The 20,917-nt window shown below is 36.3% G+C and overlaps 1 protein-coding gene across 1 annotated transcript in view; it reads right to left on the reverse strand.

Moving 5' to 3' along the window:
• Positions 1-20,917, reverse strand: part of CD44 (CD44 molecule (IN blood group)) — an 86,185-nt gene that overhangs the window by 17,949 nt on the left and 47,319 nt on the right. The window contains exons 3-13 of the mRNA XM_083356390.1: positions 19,828-19,964; positions 19,010-19,081; positions 17,748-17,888; positions 16,440-16,529; positions 11,950-12,078; positions 8,531-8,656; positions 7,172-7,345; positions 5,486-5,677; positions 4,271-4,447; positions 995-1,129; positions 354-533 (exon numbers count right to left, since the gene is read on the reverse strand). Coding sequence (XP_083212516.1) covers positions 354-533; positions 995-1,129; positions 4,271-4,447; positions 5,486-5,677; positions 7,172-7,345; positions 8,531-8,656; positions 11,950-12,078; positions 16,440-16,529; positions 17,748-17,888; positions 19,010-19,081; positions 19,828-19,964 — 1,553 coding nt within the window. The remainder of the gene's footprint in view (positions 1-353; positions 534-994; positions 1,130-4,270; positions 4,448-5,485; positions 5,678-7,171; positions 7,346-8,530; positions 8,657-11,949; positions 12,079-16,439; positions 16,530-17,747; positions 17,889-19,009; positions 19,082-19,827; positions 19,965-20,917) is intronic.

Below are 20,917 nucleotides of genomic sequence, written 5' to 3' on the forward strand. Positions count from 1 at the left end.
TCTGTCTTACACTGGTTGACACATACTGTATATTTTAATTTAAAAGTATTAATATTTCCCTAATTTGGGATTATGATGATGGAACATGGCTAATGAAGCATTCACAGCATTCATTTTCAAGTGCCTATTTAGCATTCTTCCATAAACTGATATGTAAATTATATGTCCTCTCATAAACTTTCAGAAATTGATGATCAGTTTAAGAGCTATTCAGCATCATTTCTCACATACTTTTTGGTTCTATTTTTATACAGATTATATGTTGAAATACCATATATTTATGGATTTTTTTTTGAGAAAGACCACAAACATGGCAGAATAAGCTGATTAAAATTGTATTTTCTGAGAAATACCTGTCTGAGTTGTTTCCAATTCAGGCTTTCTTTCAATCTGAATAATTTCAGACTGAACATCATCCCTAGTTTTGTTCTCAGGAAGATCATTTTTATTGTCCAGTCCTGGATGGATGTCATAAAATAATGGATTTTGTGTGGTTTCGTTGCCTTTGCCTTTTTCCTTGGAGACTACAGTTGCTGCAACAATTGATTTCAAAATCAATTCTCTTGATAGAATATTACTTATTATTTACAATAATAGATTAAGTAATCTCTTTACCTAGTTACCTACCTTACCTATCTACTAAATTTGGGGAGAAATTTTCCAGAGAGAAAATCAATTCTGTCAATTCTTCTAAATTTAATTTACAAATTTATCTAAAGTAAATAGAATATATTGTCTTCTAATTACAAATACAATCTTCATGGATAGAACAAAACCTATCCCTATACAGGTAGGATTTATTCTCACATTTTGTATTGATCATATATGAGAAAGTTTTATTGATAACAATTTACAATCCATATGGAACAATAATTAATGGCCTCACATTCTACTTTTTTAAAGCAATAACCCAACTCAACCAGAAAAATAATAGAAAACAAAAATTAAAACATATTGCTAATACCTATATGTGAAAGTTTATTGTCATGCTTACTTGCAGTTGGATGAAGAATTCCAGGCAGCAATTGCTCTCTAGATGTGTTTGTATGATATTTTTCTTCACTATCCTTTAGGTGTAATATTGAATGATGAGTCGGAAATTCAGAATCAGTACTAACACTGGAAACTACTGCTGTTACAAAGATGGCTGGGTCAGTTTTAAACACTTTTCAGAGCTACTTTTCCAGTTGCTCTTTTACATAGTTATAAATAGATAAAACCAAGAATAATATCTTAAAACTGTTTTAGTGGAGTCAAAATGTTTATACATTGTATGAAATATGTTTTTTATTTCCTTCCATTCAATCATGTCTGATTCCTGGAAACTGATTGAACAAGTCTCTGTAGTTTTCTTGGCAAGTTTTTTCAGAAGTGTTTTGCCATTGCCTGAGAAAAAGGGCTGAGAAAAAGTGGCTGGCCCAAGGTTACCCCTCTGGCTTTGTGACTAATGTGGGATTAGAAGTCAGTTTCCTGCATTCTAGCCTGAAACCTTAACCATGAGTCTCAATACAAAGTATTGTTGTTATCGTCATCAGTCATTTAGTTGTTTCCAATCCTCAAGCCAATGAAGTATATTACATCTCTATCTACAATGCCTAATTCAGCTACAAAAATTGGTGCAAAATTAATTCACGTTCTTTTCTTTCTTGACAGCAGAAAGAATACTGCTGTCCCTTTCCTGCTAGAAGTAAAAAGAGGAATGTTATATTGTACAGATAGTCCTCAATTAATATCTACCCCGTTTAGTGACTGTTTGAAGTTAGGATGGTATTGAAAAACTAACTTTATGACCTGTTCTCATACATACAATCTTGGGGTTGCTATCTGGGCAGTTTGCAAATGGCAGACATTAACAATTGTCACAGGGTCCAATGATCACAATTGCCATTTGTGCACTTCACAGCCAGCTTCCAACAAGTCCAGTCAACAGAGAAGCCAGAAGTAAAGACAAAATTCAGTCATGCATGTCTCACTTAACAATCACAAGTGACTCACTTAAGAATCTCACTGCTTAGTGACTGAGTTGCTCGTCCCAATTGTGGTCATTAAGCAAAGAATACCTATACAAGAACTTGGGAAAGTATAATAAACTCTAGAGCAAAAACAACAAAAAGGGAAATTATTTTTTTTTAACCTTTCCTTTTTCATGGCCATTTTCATCTGAAAAGTTATTTCAGCTAATTTCTAGCTATACTTTTAAAATGTAGACAAGGTATCCACCTATTTAGACAAGTGTTGACATCAACAGGTCATGAGAAGCAGACCTTTTGTAACAATGCTTGCAATTATGGTAAGACTATATTCACACAATTTTTCTTAATTCTCTTCTATTTCATCTAGCTCTATCTAGTGTATAAAAAATTCTGAGAAGCAGAACAGCATGATTAATACAGGTGAAACTCGAAAAATTAGAATATCGTGTAAAAGTTCGTTTATTTCAGTAATGCAACTTAAAAGGGGAAACTAATATATGAGATAGACTGATTACATGAAAAGCAAGATAGTTCAAGCCATGATTTGTCATAATTGTGATGACTATGGCTTACAGCTCATGAAAACCCCAAATCTACAATCTCAGAAAATTAGAATATTGTGAAAAGGTGCAATATTCTAGGCTCAAAGTGTCCCACTCTAATAAGCTAATTAAGCCATAACACCTGCAAAGGGTTCCTGAGCCTTTAAATGGTCTCTCAGTCTGGTTCAGTAGGAATCACAATCATGGGGAAGACTACTGACCTGACAGTTGTGCAGAAAACCATCATTGACAACCTCCATAAGGAGGGAAAGCCTCAAAAGGTAATTGCAAAAGAAGTTGGATGTTCCCAAAGTGCTGTATCAAAGCACATTAATAGAAAGTTATGTGGAAGGGAAAAGTGTGGAAGAAAAAGGTGCACAAGCAGCAGGGATGACCGCAGCCTAGGGAGGATTGTCAGGAAAAGGCCATTCAAAAGTGTTGGGGACTTTCACAAGGAATGGACTGAGGCTGGAATCAGTGCACCAAGAGCCACCACACACAGACGGATCCTGGACATGGGCTTCAAACGTCGTATTCCTCTTGTCAAGCCGCTCCTGAACAACTAACAACGTCAGAAGCATCTTACCTGGGCTAAAGAAAAACAGACTGGTCTGTTGCTCAGTGGTCCAAAGTCTTCTTTTCTGATGAGAGCAACTTTTGCATCTCATTTGGAAACTAAGGACCCAGAGTCTGGAGGAAGAATGGAGAGGCACACACTGCAAGATGCTTGAAGTCCAGTGTGAAGTTTCCAGTCTGTGTTGATTTGGGGAGCCATGTCATCTGCTGGTGTTGGTCCACTGTGCTTCATTAAATCCAGGGTCAACGCAGCCATCTACCAGGAGATTTTGGAGCACTTCATGCTTCCTTCCACAGACGAGCTTTATGGGGATGCTGACTTCATTTTCCAGCAGGACTTGGCACCTGCCCACACTGCCAAAAGCACCAAAACCTAGTTCAATGACCGTGGGATTACTGTGCTTGATTGGCCAGCAAACTCGCCTGACCTGAACCCCATAGAGAATCTATGGGGCATTGCCAAGAGAAAGATGAGAGACATGAGACCGAACAATGCAGAAGAGCTGAAGGCCGCTATTGAAGCATCCTGGTCTTCCATAACACCTCAGCAGTGCCACAGGCTGATAGCTTCCATGCCACTCTGCATTGAGGCAGTAATTGCTGCAAAAGGGGCCCAAACCAAGTACTGAGTACATATGCATGCTTATACTTTTCAGAGGTCCGTCCGATATTGTTCTATGTACACTCCTTGTTTTATTGATTGCATGTAATATTTTAGTGGATTTGGGGTTTTCATGAGCTGTACGCCATAATCATCACAATTATGACAAATCACGGCTTGAACTATCTTGCTTTGCATGTAATGAGTCTATCTCATATATTAGTTTCCCCTTTTAAGCTGAATTACTGAAGTAAATGAACTTTTGCACGATATTCTAATTTTTCGAGTTTCACCTGTAAAATAAAGAACTTATCCAGAAGAATGAACATCACTGACACATATAATTACCAAAAAGAACTCCATTTTTAGTCAGTAAACAAGGCCCACTTTCCCTAACTGCCAGAAAAAAAATAAAGGAAATTTCAAAGTTCCATTTGTACAATAGCATTTCCTTTCATGGAACAAATTTTAGAGGATGCCCACAGTGGAACCAATGGAAGCTGTTAATGGACACATCATTGGAAATAATTTTATATGCCACACAGTAACATTATTATAGACAGTCAATCTGCCAATACCTGACTGAGAAGATGCATTTTCATAATAGCTGTCCCTTGGAGGCACAAGTACTTGTACGAAATCATGGATTGTCCTGTTTGTGACAGAACTTTGACTCCTGTGTGAAACTGTATCAACAGCTGATGGCTGATGTTGATGTCCTTCTTCATGTTCAACACTTCCATTGAAGAATGTAACTGTTGCAGTTATGGTAAATAAGGCAGGAATAAATTTTGACTATTCATGTATTCAGTTGATGGTGTCTCAGATCCAAAGATCTGAGGGTGCTTTAACAAACAAATATGCATTTAGGCTTTCTGGCTCAGTTTAAAAGGAGCATATACAAAATTTTGCTTGCATGTTAGATCTCTAATATCAACAAGTTGCCAAGGTTATTAAGTTGTCTTGGGTTTTGTGTATTTCACAAATTTTCTGCCAGAATTAAAAGTAAGTAACTGCATGAAGTATAATTCCCCAAGTTATATGGCAACAGAACTAAGTCAAAATATTTGCTTTTTCTATGAATCAAATTTAAGCAACCAACTAGTTTCAGTGATTTCAGAAGGTTCAAATCACCTAATTCCAAGATTTTACTTCAATCAAATTGTATGCAGCATGCAGTACAAATAACTGCAAACGGGCATGAATCATTGCGCTGCCAGATAAGTGCAGCAGAGACCTCTAGTTTGTTCACACAGTAAAGTCTATAGCCCTCTATTCTCACAGCTGAAGCCTCTTATTACATCAAACCACTGACTCATGTACCCTATGTGACTTTCCAGGCCAGCCAAAGATATGTCATATATCAAAGGAAGAGCCTTGTTACCTGAAATGAACCTTATTGCTACTTATAAATTAGTACTGCAAACCTGTTCTAAGATGTTAGTAAATTCACAGATGAATTTACAGAGAAATACAGAATATAGATTCTGAGAGAGTAATTATGTTTGGAAACTGACTTCATATATCTAGTATATTTCTAAACCTAATGGCTTTGCAAAGTAACTATATAAATATATTTTCACATAATGACTTGCTGAAGTCAGTCACTATTTAAAAGTGTAAACTGCTGTCTAAATCAACTCTAAAATAATCAGAGTGAATTGAGGAGAAAAAGCAAAACTCAGCTTTGTGTGGAAGGGTAACATCTTTTGTTTAGAAACTTGGATGAGAAAATAAATGCAGCTAATTTAAAGAGAAAGTTGGCTCTGTAATGGAAGTATTCATATTGTTACCTGGATGATGGAAAGGGTCTTTTTCCAGGGTACTTTCATTTTCATTAGAAGTGGAAAATTCTGGATGCAACATGTCTGAAGTGTTGATTGCAGGGTATATTGTGTCTTCAATTTCCAGTTCAGGAAATGCACTCGTCAGTTGAGGCTGCTTTGAGTCTTCCTGCTTGAAGAAATCATCACTGGAGGACATAGCTGTTATGATGATGTTTTGAATCAATTCCATTTCTATGTTTGCTGAATAACCATCCAGATTATCTTGTTAAAAGTATACATGGCTTGCACTTTCATTTATGTGTGTTAGGCAGAGGAAGAGGAAAGTAGATACAATTTTGGAAAGTAATGTTGAATTCACAGGCCCCAGAATCATCACCACAATTTTCAGAAATGGTTGATTTTCCAGAGATGCCCGACACCAGAAACAATAGTAGAAGGAATGTAACAGCAATAGAGGCAGAAAAAAATGTGATAGCAGCTTGCACCCTTATCTGATCTATCAAATGTGTTTGATAGATGCAAAGGCTTTGTACCATCTGGATTCACAGTAGCATCTTAAGTCCAAGAACATGATCCTTTTCCTTCCTTTTCTTCTTTTATTTGGACATTTTCTTTCTTGAAATATTTTGGACACTCACTTCAGAGACATAGTCCAGATTTATATTTTCAACCCAAAGGCTTATTTTGAAGGGCATTCATTGCCTGGATGAAGTTCAGACAATTAAGCTTATTCAGTTCTAAAGGTGCTGCTGTAGAAATCCAAGGAAATTAAAGTAGAAATACTATGAAATACTGAAGCCACACTACCAGATTTATCCTTTATTGTCAACTTATTAAATCATTTAGCAGAATACATAATGCATTACACATTATGATGTCTAAATCTAAGAGAAAAAGCTTTAGATAGTGAGAAAAAATTGTAATTGATAACTCAAAAGAGAAAGCCCACAAAAAGCCCAGTGCAGTAAGAGAGATCTTCCCATCTTCAAGACAAGAAGATGTCAATACTTTTAATAAGAAATAAAGCTGCAATTATACAACCAGGTTTTTCTATCAGCATACAAATGCAATGTATTTCTCTTGTTCTAATGTTCGCAAAAGTATGCCTTTAAATAAAAAGCAACTATTATCACCCAAGTATTTGTTTGCAAAATGGTTTAAACCAGTGCTTCCAAAACATTTTCCTTGATCACACAAAACAACTTATCAAAAGTCCTTTTTACCCAATGTAGGTAACACTCTAAGTCAATTTAAATTTCCCTGTTGTGATTGGGAAATGGGTTTGTGGGTCGTTACCCAAAGAAAATCCACTTCTGAATAATTTACCCAGGTTTAGAAAACACACTTTTAATCCTGGACAGAGTAATGCACCAATTTGGCATTTCAGTTAACTTTCACAAAACTCTGGAGCCTGAAATAACATTAAAGTGCCGAGACTCTGGGTTCACCAAAGCTGCATAATATTTACATCTTTGATATCAGGGTTTTGGTGGATAAAGGAAACACATTTGGAAAACACATATGTTTGAGTCTATTTTCCTGTTTGAAGTAACCACCCTGCACACTCCAGTTAAAAATAGCAACACTTCCAACTACTAACTACATTCTGAGTTTTGATATTGGGGAAAGAAATTCTACTTCAAACTAATATAAATGAAAAATGTGTTCACTATCATGTTTAATTCCTCATACCGGTAGTGGTTGAATTTTGTTCATCATCACCTAGAGGAACAATTCCAGGTAGGACATCCGCTCTTGTGTCATTTGTTGAGTATCTGACTTCACTGTCCCTTCCAGAATATACAGCAGGTAGCAATATATCGTGGGCTGATTCTTCTTGTTTGACATCTCTGCTGGAGTTCACAGCTGTTGTGACAATGATTCAATTGACAATGGGTTGAATATTTGGAATCCCATCATCAACTAGCACTTGGGCTTAAGTTATTTTAGAGAATAATGTAACTGTATATGTTAAGACACAGGTTTCAGAAAGTACAGATCATACATGTACTTTCATGTACTCAAAAAATGTGCATATGTGAGCCCCCAAGCATGACGGTCTCCTCAGAAATGCACTATTTCTGGTACAGACAGATAAAATAATCAGACGTAAAAGAACAAGCAATATCTTCTTCCTAAGTTGAAAGCATTCACTGTGAGTTGTTTGTAGTCTGATGCCTTAACCACTACATCAAACTGGTTCTACATTAAAGGAAGTTAGGTTTGAGTCAACAACCCCAAGCATGTAAGTGTAATACTAAGATTAAAAAAAAGCTTCTGAACCTTGAATAGCTTCATGGTCCACAACATCTATACAGGTAAAGATTTTTTTTTGTTTGGCCTGGAACTACATAAGAGGAAAGTTTTCATCTGGCAAATAGTTACTATAGGAACAGAATCAGTCATGCTGCGAAATATAGAATAAAAAGAATAAAAGGTAACACCTTTTCAATATGTTCTCATATTTTAACTTCTCCATATAATGCTAGTGTGCATTAGCCGTGTAGTTCCATCACCAGTGCCACCTGCTCCCCAAGAGTAGTATAGGTAAAACAAAATAAATTAAAATAGAAAAAGGTAGCAATTAACAAGAAATTTATTCAGATTTATGTGTAGAGAACTTTGCAGCACGATAATAACCACCACCAAAACCAAAGCTAAACTTGTCAAAGAACATAGATGTTTACCAATTTGACATTTAATTTTGGATTTGCCAAGTGAAAGTATAAAACAGACATCAACGGAAAGCAGATAAGCCAGCTCTGAATTTGGCCCCTTCCCATTCCATTTCCAGCATTAGCCAAGACAGACATTTTCCAATGCAAAAGCTACTGCCAGCTATGCAAAATAGTCCATGCAGAGAATACCAAGCAAAATCATCTGCAGGTTTCAACTGAAATTTTGCTATTATTTACTACCTCAGATAAAATATTCTTTTGTAGATCAATACAAATTCTATACTACTGAAGATCTAAGCCTACATATAAATGGCATTTTGCATCAGCTTAATTATTTTCTATAATACAATGCACGGTAGGGATTAGTTCTTACTGGTATTTGATGACTGAAGTTCCTTATCACCACTGTTGTCCCACTCAAGAACTGTTTCAGCATTTTTTTGCCCAGACCCTTCTTCGTCATCATCATCACCACCATCATCATCTTCAAAACTCTGATCTATTGATTTATTGATGTAAACTTATGGTAAGATTTTTATATTTTCATCCAGTTATTCATTTCTCTGTTGCCTATATCATTAATATGCTCGTTTCACTGATTGGAATAGTGAATAGAATTGAAGAATGGGTTATCTAATTTCCGTTCCATTGTACTTACTCTCTCTCTCTCTCTCTTTGTGTGTGTGAGTGTGTGTGTGTGTGTGTGAATTCAAAAAACAACAACAAACGTGTTCACTTTAAATGAATGATAGAATCTGGATTGTGCCCTCTGATTGTGATTTAAGGAAGGCAAAATAGGTTTTGCTAGTAAACACATACAGAATGATTTTTACTTCAGCAACTGCAACATTTCAATGAAATATGAGGTACTTAAACTGTTTCAAATCACAAACTTAATCCTAATTCTCTTAAAAGGATCTCCCCAATAAAATGTAAGTGAATATGAATTTATTTGGAAAGCAGGGAATGGAATGGAAGCATTGTGTTCTCACATAAAGCTAATTAATATAGAAATAATAGCACAATAGGAACTATATTACATTCTGAGCTGACTATTCCGCTGACTATTCAGCTATTCAGTGAATGCACATCTCCCAGATTCACTGGGCTTGCTAAAGTTATGCAAAATCATAGAGCAAGGAATAAAATCTATGTATAGGCGAAAAACAAAAATTTCCTGCAACAAATCCAGTCGGGAGAATGTACTAGCATGTTATTAAAAAGCTGTGATTATCTTCAATACATTAATATGATAATATAGAACAGTGATGGCAAACCTTTTAGAAACTGAGTGCCCAAACTGCAACCCAAAACCCACTTATGTATCGTCGGGTGCCGGGTGGGTGTGGCCCATTGGGTGGGCGTGGCTGCTGTGGTAACGGCAGACTGGGTGGGACTAAAAAGTTCAATCAATCAATTCCAACTTTGCGAGATCTTTTTTTTTCCCACAAGAAGTTGAAATTGATTAATTGAACCTTTTCTTTTTTTTTTCACACAGCGGCAGAGGCCTAAAGCAAAAACCCAGCTGAAGGTCTAGGACTGGGGTGACAGCATGCATGCCCACAGAAAGCGCTCTGCATGCCACCTGTGGCACACTTGCCATAGGTTCACCACCACGGATATAGAATATATTTTTATTCCAAATAATAAGAGGTGATTTAATTGAATTTTCTGAATGAATTTGAATGAAACTGAACAGAACAATATTGAGATAATAAACTAAGAGTAATAAACTTAGCAATCAAAGACTCCTTCTGGTACTACTATGAAAGTTAATATTATGTACATCATTTAAGATTACATAGTTGCCTAAAGCTTATGCTACAAATCCCTAAATCAGTACTGAATCAAAGATACAAAAGGAATCAACCAACAGTCAACTGAATTGACATGTTAACTGTGGAAATACTGTCATTGATATCTGCTTGGAAAACAGGTAAATGAGTTTGCAGTATTTTTATTAAGTAAACTAACAATTCCTGATTAAACTGCAGAAAGGAATGTTAAAAGTCTTTGCAGTTCATTTCAACTCGTCACCAACTTGGCATTTGCACTTGAACACACACACACACACACACACACACACACACACACACACACACACACACACACGCCAGAGCAAAGATACATTAAGTTATGGAAAGCTTAATCCATTATAATATAAAGTAAAAAATTTCTTCCTCAAAACTAATATAAATTGGGAAATGATCAAGTGTAAATTCTCTTCTCTCTATTTATATTCTGGTGCCTATATTTATTCTTACACTTCATTTCAATGAGTATCCATGTTGTGTATCAGTTATGATCAATAGAACTTAAGAGATGCAACTGTAATTTGGTTTTCTGGGTACATGTTTCAAGGAGAAATAGGACAATATGAAAAGCAAACACTGTTCATCTTTGGCATCCTACTCATGTATTTTGCAACCAGGTATTCATATCAGAGTATCAATATGCTTACATGATAAAGCCCCATGTTGACTTTTAAATATATATTTCAATTCTTTTCTGGTAGGTAGGTATTTATAACATGGGTAGCATACAAAAAGTCAACTATAAATACAACCTCACCCCCACCCCCCAAAAATCTCACAATATAGTCAGGTAAAATATAAAATGGTAACCAGATTAAAATATGCTACACTATGATTGAGACATCCAGATTCAAAGGCCTGTGGAAGCAGTCAGATTTTAACTGTGGTTTTTTTCTCTCTGTGAAGACAGAATATTTCAGAGAAATATACATTTCTTCCTCCTGATAATGCTGATCCAGCTAATCTGGGCATAGCCTGATAGTTTTTCCAAAACTAATCTTGCTAAAAAGGGTCTGACCCTGTCAACCAGAGCATGACAATCATTTCATATTCTAGAAAGTATACGTCCAGAAAATTGCAGATCCATACTAAGACTGGATGGATTGATGTGACTGTGATCCAGTGGGAGAATAACACATTCCACAACCATTGATTGATAGCACAGTAGATATTCAGCTAATAAAATGTGGAGGAAAACTTCCCAAATGAATGGAGAAGCACAATGCAGGACTTTAGAAATATTTTGTTTTTCACCAATTATACAGCACAGTTTAAATCCATTAAGGAACCAGCTCATATAAGACATTTCTTTGTCATGTTGTCAAGTTTTTCCCCCCCTTTAAATTGTAACTTTTATAGAAATGGGCTGCTTTGAATAGTTATAATTTACAGTACACTTAGATAAACAATATTGCTGTAGGACCTGAGGATATGAGCTTTTGACTTACACGTTAAAAAGGAGATGTTTGCAGGATCTTATCTGCGTGTAAATTATATGACACACTTTATTTTTTAAAGGAAACTGAAAGGAAGATTTAAATTGGTCTAAAACAATTAACTGTTTAGAAACTGAGTCTATTAACAAGCAATGCCCCCGCGCTATAATTTTAGTTGAAGCAATCATATGTCTTTCCATACTATATATACAAGAGATACAGTATATGCCCATTAGCTTTTGTACATGTCGGCACATAGATTAATTCATAAAATAGCATGCCCTTAAACCATACTTAAAGAAGTATGCTCTTAAAGAAACAGTTTCATTTAGGTCCAAACAACAGACTTCTATATGACATAGCTGGTTACTTGGTTACCGGTATTACAGCTCATGTTTCTAATGCACCAATAACAGAACTATTCAAGCAGCACTCATGAAGAATATATGCCATATTTTTTTCCCAGGGAAACCAAACTTTTGGCCAGACATTGTGAAAAAAAGCAAGAGACTATGATTGACTAAAATGTTTCAAAAGTTTACCCTCGCTGGAGGTTGTATTCTGCATTCCTTTAGGTTCTTCAGGTGGCTGCCATAACGGAAAATCTTCAGTGATTTGCTGATCTTGACTAGAATTTGCATGATGTTTCCCATGATTTGAATTTTCTTCAGCTGTAATGATGGCAGAATAACTATAGTGTTGAATATGTGTTGTATCTTCGATCAACAGACCATCCTCATAGAAGATGAAAAAGGGCTACTTCCTGTGTCCTTAAACAGCATTACTGTTGTTGGGTTTTCAAATAATATACTCATACGTATTTTATTTGGGGAGTATCCTAAGGCAAGATGGGTTACACACTAACAATACAAACACTATGAACCCAAAATAAAGACTTGGGGGTTGGAGAGGAAATCCGAGTAATAAACATAGTAAGTTGAACTGGGTTATCTTTAAATCCAGATGTTTTGCTTCTCAAACAAATCTAATTTCATCATGGTTATATTAAAGGATAATAAGAATTTGCATTTCTATTGTCAATTCAGAAATAAAATGGGATATCCAGCATTCTTGAATTGAAGCTTCGTAATTTTCATACAGGAAGCTAGTTCAAGGATCACATTTCCATAGTTATTTTTGTTCAAATGCCAAGTCTTAAGTCTTTCCTCGTGGCAATGCAAAGTTAGAGAAGAGCATAATAATTTTCCACCATTGTAAAGTATAGAGATGTAAATCTAATGGAGATCATTTTCAGTGATAAAAAAGAAAGCAACAACAATACAAAGAACAGAAGCCTGCGAAGAGATGAAGATATTAGGAAGAAGAGAAAGAACCCACTGAAGTAAATATAGCAACTTTCTATTTCAGCACAATGGGAAGAGTGGAAGTGATGATGGTTAAGAAATATATGTTGGAATTCCATCACATATTTTCCCCTCACAGACACAAGTGATAGCATGTTGCTTTTATGCATAGTCTAAGAATGGAAACTCTTTAATTTTCAGTTTTGAGTTTCCAAACAAAATCAGGAATGAAACTTATTTGGCATAGGGATTGAACTGCAAAATATTTTTCTGGATTATCTAGTCAAGAGCCTTGGTGGAGCAGTGGGCTAATGCCTCCTTAAGTAACACCAGCTGCCTGCAATTAGTGCAGGTTCGCATCCCACCAGGCTCAAGGTTGACTCAGCCTTCCATCCTTCTGAGGTAGGTAAAATGAGGACCCAGATTGTTGGGGGCAATTAAGCTGACTTTGTAATAATGCCGCTTGGGGTGTGTGTGAAAGCCCTAATAAGCAGGCATATACATAGAATGAAGGCTACTACTGCTAAGTTTGTAAGCCGCCCTGAGTCTTCGGAGAAGGGCGGGATATAAATGGATTTAAAATAAAAATAAAAAAATAAAAACAATGTAATCTTCATTATCTGCCAATCCCATAATCTGAAGTTCATACAATCATAATTGTATAGAGTTATTTTAGAACTTTACCTTTTCTCTGTTCAATATACACTTATGCTATTTACATGGAAGTATCAAGGCTAAAGTTCAAGCCTATTCACTTTCTAAAAAGCCACATAAATGTAGCAGTATTAATATAAGCAAAGTTCCTTCCCCAAACCAAAGTTTCTTATGTAAAATATTTCATGTGATACAATCGTATTTTTTTCATGAATATACATTCTGTGCGCCAAGAATAGAATATTCAGTGCAATTATAATTTATAGCTAACAAAAAGTCAGTTGCAAAATAGTAACCTTAAAGCTGGGAAACTCCATCATATCACCCATGCATTCAACCCAAATGCAGAAAAACGCATACAAGCTACTGAGATATGCTTTTGACAGAATGAATCATGTGAGAGGGAGGAAGGAACCCAGAGTATAACGCTGCAACCAATACAGATCAATGGGATTAACATTAATCTTTGATCTAGGCACAGAGCAGAAGAGTACAGAAAAAAACATTCCCATTCACAACCACCACCTGGAATGTTTGGAAGAACTTGAAATAATAAATATTTGTCAATTCTATTTTAATGTTTTTTTTTACTATACAAGATAGACCACCACAAAGTTATAGGTTTTAAATCATATAGCTGCAAAAATTTAGCATGTAAAATTGCTTTAATTATTCCTAGGTATTTGAGACATCAGCTTTTCCATGAAATCGAGAAATGGATCCAGATTTTTTTAAAAACACACTAGTTTAAATGGCTTTATTGGCCAGAATTTCGAGACCTGTTTCCAGCTTACCTTTTCATGAACTGATGAAAATTGGCTTCTAAGTTTGCCAACTTTCACCAGAAAGAGGTTTATGATTCTAATCTCTGACAATTCTTGAAACAAACAGCTGCATTCAAAGTAAGCATTGCCAAAAGCAAATCCTCAAAATTTGCGATTGCAGATAAATATCCAAAGTAATAACAAAGGTTTTCATTAAAACTGCAGGAGCTCTGGAAAAAATGAAGGCTGTTGCATAAATTAAACCATCTTGCTCTATAGAAAAGAACATTGTGCATTGCACATATATACTGCTAAACAGGTTGAAAAATAGAAAAAAAGATGCACACTTATGAATTAATTAGATACAAATATATTGGACAGAGTGGCCATTATCTTGGAAGGAAAAAAAACATATACGAAAAGTTTTTCTAATGCTAGATCTCCATTAGATAGACTTATGCCTATTTGCACGCTTTTAAACATCAGGAGTTGAAAATAATCATTGGGAAGTTGGAGATTATTGACCAATCAGTTTTATGAAGACAATAAAAAGTTTATAATAATGTCACCTTCAGAATATCTTCTATTAATTAGCCTGTTGTATAATAATAACTTCTAAATCTAAAATTGCTGCTAAGCTTCGGAAAAGGGCGGGATATAAATGGAATTAAAATAAAATAAAAAATAAATAATGCTGAGAAAACAGAAACTGTTGCAATGCCAAATAGTTAGCACTTATGTAAAAAGATAAACAAGAAGGAAATGATCCATTAGATTAGAACAATTCATATAAAACTGTTATTTGGATTAACATGAAATTCTCTTTGGCTTCACTTCTGAGAATCCGAATATATTAGCAGAAAAATAGAAAAAAACCCAGTATATATGAAGAAAGGCAAGGTGAAAGCAATTGCAAGATGAAATGCCATCACAAAGCTGGATGACAAAATCTCAAACAGAAGTTCTTCCTTTAGATATGAAATATTATCATAACCCAGTAAACACTTTCTTTGCTTTATATACAGGCAGTGGTGGAATTCATATTCCTGAACAACCGGTTCTATTATGTGATGCAGGCCTGGGCCTCCAATGCCTAGAACGGACTTCCGGAAGTGGCATCATGCAGTTCCAGTGGGCCATTCTAGGCCTGCCTCCAATGCCTAGAACGGACTTCCGGAAGTGGTATTCATGTACTTCCGGTGGGCCATTCTAGGCCTGGGAGGCCTCCGAGGCCTAGACTGGACTTCCAGAAGCCAGCTGGTTCTCCGAATTCAGGTAAATTTAGCTACCGGTTCTCCTGAACCGGTGCGAACCGGCTGAATCCCACCATTGTATACAGATCAAATAACCATTCCTGGGGGTTTTAAATGAGCATTTTGGGTGAAGGATCCACGATGACATATACTTCCAATATAATTGTTAGAAATGCCAAGAAAAAAATCCAATTACTTCTTCCAAGAAGATTTACAAAAAGGACATGTCTAGACATTTATATCAGGCCCAGCCCCAAAGACAACAAATCCAGCTGAGTCCAATCTTTTATTGCTTACACCTAACAGACAGAATCTTGCCTACTGACACTCTAACCTTCTATACTAATAATATACACTGACAGATTCTGCACATATACTGTGCGGCTACCCTAAGACTCCTTGCCTTTCCTGGGACCACGTTCTCTTAAATTGGGCTTCTCTCTGGAATGTACTGCTTCCTCCCTGGGAAAGCTCTGCGCTGCCAAGACTCCCTTCTACTGCTTCTCCAGGTGCACATTCCATCAAGGTTTAACAGGTATTGGGGGGGCGGGGAGAGAATGGATATTCTTAATGAATGCCAGCGATTTTAATTTTAGTCACAGACTGTAGACTCTATTAGAGAAATATATCATTCAAAAATATTTCATAGAACAAAACATGGGCACAAAAGGAGCCAACTACTATCCCATATAAAATCATCTGTTCAGCCTTTACCCACGAGACTCATCCTCCTTTTTTTGGAAAGCAAATACCTAATGGCTTTACAACAGAGATATAAAACACTAATGAGCTCATTATTATAACATGTCATCTGTAGCAATTACACAATATAAAAACTGAACACACTGAACCTAAATGTTCTTGTCATATACCAGAATTTTCATTTCTTCTTATTCAAGGTACTCTTTACTTTGGAAGATACAAGAACTTAAATGTATAATTCTAATGTGTGTGTGTGTGTGTGTGTGTGTGTGTGTGTGTGTGTGTACACAAACACATACATACACGCACACACACACAACCAAGTTACAACAAATACTAGTACCATCACACTTACTAGGATTCTGATCTTCAGAAGGATTTCCTGGATGGTGGTAATGGGGCTCTTCACTTCCATATACTGCTGTAAATGTTGTGATGTCATCCTCTGTGTCATAAAATATGAATGAGCTGTACTCTTTTCATTTAGAAACCAACCAGCAACACAATTTTCAATCATTAAGTCTTACAACTGTGTTTTGTATTCATGATTTTGGGGGGACCAAATACTTGCTATTTTATGGCATTTTCTCTTAGTGTAATATTTTAGTTATAAAAAGATTGTACCATATGCTTTCTGTGGACTACCATGCACAATTATTCTATGTACAATTACCAATGTGTTATTCAATTAGACAGTTTTTCTCGCACTTGACAGAAAGTCTCATTTTCTTTTTCCAATGATAAATGCTGCACTTCAAGTTTCAGGAATCCTAATGAAGCCAGGGCTGATCAGCAGGAATCCTACTGAAGCCATATTTTCTCTTAAGCCCTTCATTTTATATATCCTATAAGGCAGACAAGGCAGGCTAATAGTAAAAGCTATAAAAATAAATATGTAATATGCAGAAAAATCTGAATTTGATAAACAGAAGTTTCCTTTTATACTGGGTTAGGTGATGGCACAGGAACAGTCACATGGATAATGGAAAGGTTTTCTGGCTGTTTTCTTGTGTTTTGCTTTGAGGTGGGATAGCTAGAGAAAATGTATTATATTATATGTACTGGAGTGCATAGTAAACCCCAAATAGATTTATGGTATCATGTTTTATGACTCTCCTTTAAAATTAGCCACTGATTCACTGTCTCGGTGGGGAGACCTCTGAATTAGTAAAAAAAATAGGATCAAAGGGTCCAGCTAGGGAGCAACAGATTGAGAGGAGGAGTGTGGATACGGTGAAAGGGGAAATGGACGAGCAGCACCCAAACTTACAAGTATATATTGCGGTATATGTGTTGATTTGTTTGTGGAAGAAATGGAAAAATAAAAGTGTGTGTGTGTGTGTGTGTGTGTAAATATATATATGTAAATTTTAAAAGATTGTAAATTTTAAAAGATTATATATAAAGATTGTCATTTTTTTCAGTCCTGTTGTAACTGTGAACAGTTACTAAATGAGGACTATCTCTAATGAAGGATTACCCATATTGAAGAACTTTCCCAAATCTATTTCAGCTCCCAGAAGCTTCAGTAATGCTGATGCTTGCTGAGTGATTCTGAGAACTGAAGTCCACTCATCTGGAGGCAATCTAAGTTGAGAAGGTCTACGAACTTTCCAAGGCACTATTTAAATGTCATTCTTAGAAGGCTGATCAATGCAAATACCTGGTATGAAGTCACTGGGATCTGTAGTTCCTCTGCCAATTGCAGAACCACTCCCCACACTACTGTCATCTTCAGTAACTTGTGGCCTTTCGGTGACCTGCTTTCCTTCAACATAACGTGATCCATCAGCATTGACAATTTCTGAATGAAAAAGGATATACAGTATTTAACATTACCCCGTTGACTGAAACTAGACAAATGGTGCAGGAAATATAGTTATATAGCACAATGTGAAAACTTATTAAATCCTTACTCAAACATAAAACAATATGCAAATATATTGCTCAGTTTAGATTCCGGCTGAAAAATATGAACCTAAGTGGTAAAAAGCTTCAAGCTATTAAGTTCCTCTCTCTTTCTCCGATATGGTCAGAATCAGAATATGTCTTTTTCTGGGGTTCACTGTTGCATATGACATTCTGATTAAATCTACACAATTATTCATTTATAAGGTACTTCAAAATTATATGATTTGGTCCTAGCTTGTTTCAATGAGCCATAATTTTGATTTAAGAGTGAACACTATTTCAGGAATCACAATTCTGCTTCAGAAACTTTGAGATGGTGGCTGCAGGAGCCAATCTATAAATGTGTCAACATGAAAATAAAAGATCAGTCCAATTTTCAGTCCATTTGGGAAAGGTTTGTAAGATTCTGCCAATTAAAAAGGATTTTTTTCCGCAATAGTACGTCTAAATTATTTTGACCACTATCATGAAATAATCCCTTAATAAATCATTATCTCTGCCATACAATAATGATTGTGCACTTTGTATGTATATTTACAAGAAGTACCTCTTTTCTATGAAAAGTGGAACATAATATATTTTGTGGATGTAACACACAAAATGACTAGAACTATGCCAACATAACACTGCACAAAATAACACGCCTCAAAGCACTATATATTGAGGTCTCTGGAATGCTTGATTTTTGTGAGACTTGTAAAGAAAAGGAAGTCTATTCAATTCCTTTTGAGCATCACTTGCTGAGTTTATATTCCTATCCTATGCAAAACACCCACAACTGCAACATCAAACTGTTTGTGATAAATTCTCACTAAAGACTCCCAGAGAAAAATGTATCTCACGTTTCTTAATTTTGCAACTGATTTCTGGTTGCAAATTAGTCTAAATAGACTTTATCACTTCAAGCCAGGCTAAGTCTCACCCAGGTTTAGTGACATATTCCACACTCTTCGTGCCCTTTAGTTTCACCAGAGGAAGGTTTTATATATTAAAAAAATGAAATTCAATCCTTACCAACACTGCTGTTATTATCAGGCAAAGCTGAATATAACTTTTTCACTGGTTCACAAACCACATCTCTTGATTCTAAAAATGGGGAGACAAAATGAGAAACAAAAAATCAACAGTAATAACTTTTGTAAAATGAAAAAAGAAAGTGGTAAAGGCCTCCAAGGCTACAAAATGTGGGAATGTGTTTCCTGTCATTGTATGTATGTATGTATGTAATGGATCCATAAAATTCCTGTGGATTATGATTTAGTTGTTTCTTTCACTGCTCGAGTTGCTTAACTACATTGGATTTTTACTTTTAGAGACAATAATGACAGAACCGTTAATCAAGACCTTTCCTTACTCCATATAAACAGCAAGTAAGGTTCATGTTTTGGAACAAAAGCAGCATATGGGAGATGAATCTGTGTTGTATCTGTCACATACATCTCCATAGTCTTTCTTCTCTGCAGACTTCTGCTATTAAAAGTCTGCAGCAGGATTGACACAGCCTGTGAGAAAACAAGCCAGCTTCAGAGACAAGAGGAGTGCTGCAAACTTCAACAACATATTCTATTTTTACTTTTGTTTTTGCTTGCTGAAGGCCATAATAACAATAGTGCTACAAAGTGCTATGAAGCAACTTATCAGACCACAATGTCTGATATCCAACAAATATTGTTCGATTTGTTCTTTTTCATGGATCATGAGGTATGCTGACCAGGAGCAAATGGTTTCTTTGTACACATTGTTCTCTCCTATCTTTATTCTATTGTATTTCTGTGTCAAATACAAGATTTTCCCAGCAGTAGTAGAAAATATGTGACCAACCCAAAACATACCTGATGAATTGAAGCAATATGCATCATATCGTTCAGAAAAATTTGAGGAAAGGACATAAATTCCAGTGCTGTTTGCTGCACAGAGAGAATAAGGAGTATGCCTGGGAAGTACAATTTTGTCTTCTATATAACCATATCTAGAAAAAAAGGGAAAAAACATTATTAAATCAATGTGTGAAACTATATAGCCAATATTTGCATATCAACTATATGGTGCAAAGCAGGGGTTCCCCAACCCCCAATCCGTGGACCGGTACCGGACCGCAGCATGCCAGCAACCAGGCCGCACAAACAAGCAAAGCCCCATCTCTGGTCCACAGAAAAACTTCTCTCCACGTAATCAGTCCCTGGTGCCCAAAAGATTGGGGACCTCTGGTTCAAAGCACTACAGAAATGTGGCAACACAAAATTATGACAGAGTATAACTCTCAGTGATAAAGAAAATGGAAAATGCAAGGGGTGTCATTGAATGTTATTCAAAATTAATATAGAACCGAATGCAATAATAATAAAAACAAAGCTTAAGGAAATGGAAGAGCATATTACATTCACATGCTGTGGTGTAACTAATTTAAAAAGTGTCCTAAGGTATTCCACTTTAAGTAATTTGAAAGGTCAACAAGATTGGGGCAAGTCTTACTCCTAGGGCAGGGCTTTTCAACCAGTGGTATGGGTACCACCTGTGGTACATTGGCACCTGGCAAGTGGTACGCGACCATCCTAGAAAAGTGGTAGTGGGGGAGGGCAATGAGCTGAACCAGTGGCAGCACCGCACAAGCCTGAGAGAGATGACTGGAGCTGCAGGGCTATCAGGGCTCAGTGGAAGTGCCAGGATCAGCGCTTCTTCAGGGCTGTCAGGGCTCAGCGGAAGCGCCAGGATCAGTGCCAGGCTCCTGGAGCTCAGCGCTGATCCTGGTCCTTCTGAGCCCAGAAGAAGCACCGATCAGCTGGAATGTTGCAGCCACTCCAGGGTCTTATGATTTACATTCAGATGCTTGGCAACTGATTCATATTTATGATGGTCACAGTGTCCCAGGCTCATGTGAAGTGACCAAAACCTGCTGCAACCACCCAGCAGATGGGGGGAATA

Source organism: Vipera ursinii, assembly GCF_947247035.1.
Source record: "Vipera ursinii genome assembly, chromosome: 1".
Taxonomy (NCBI): domain Eukaryota; kingdom Metazoa; phylum Chordata; class Lepidosauria; order Squamata; family Viperidae; genus Vipera; species Vipera ursinii.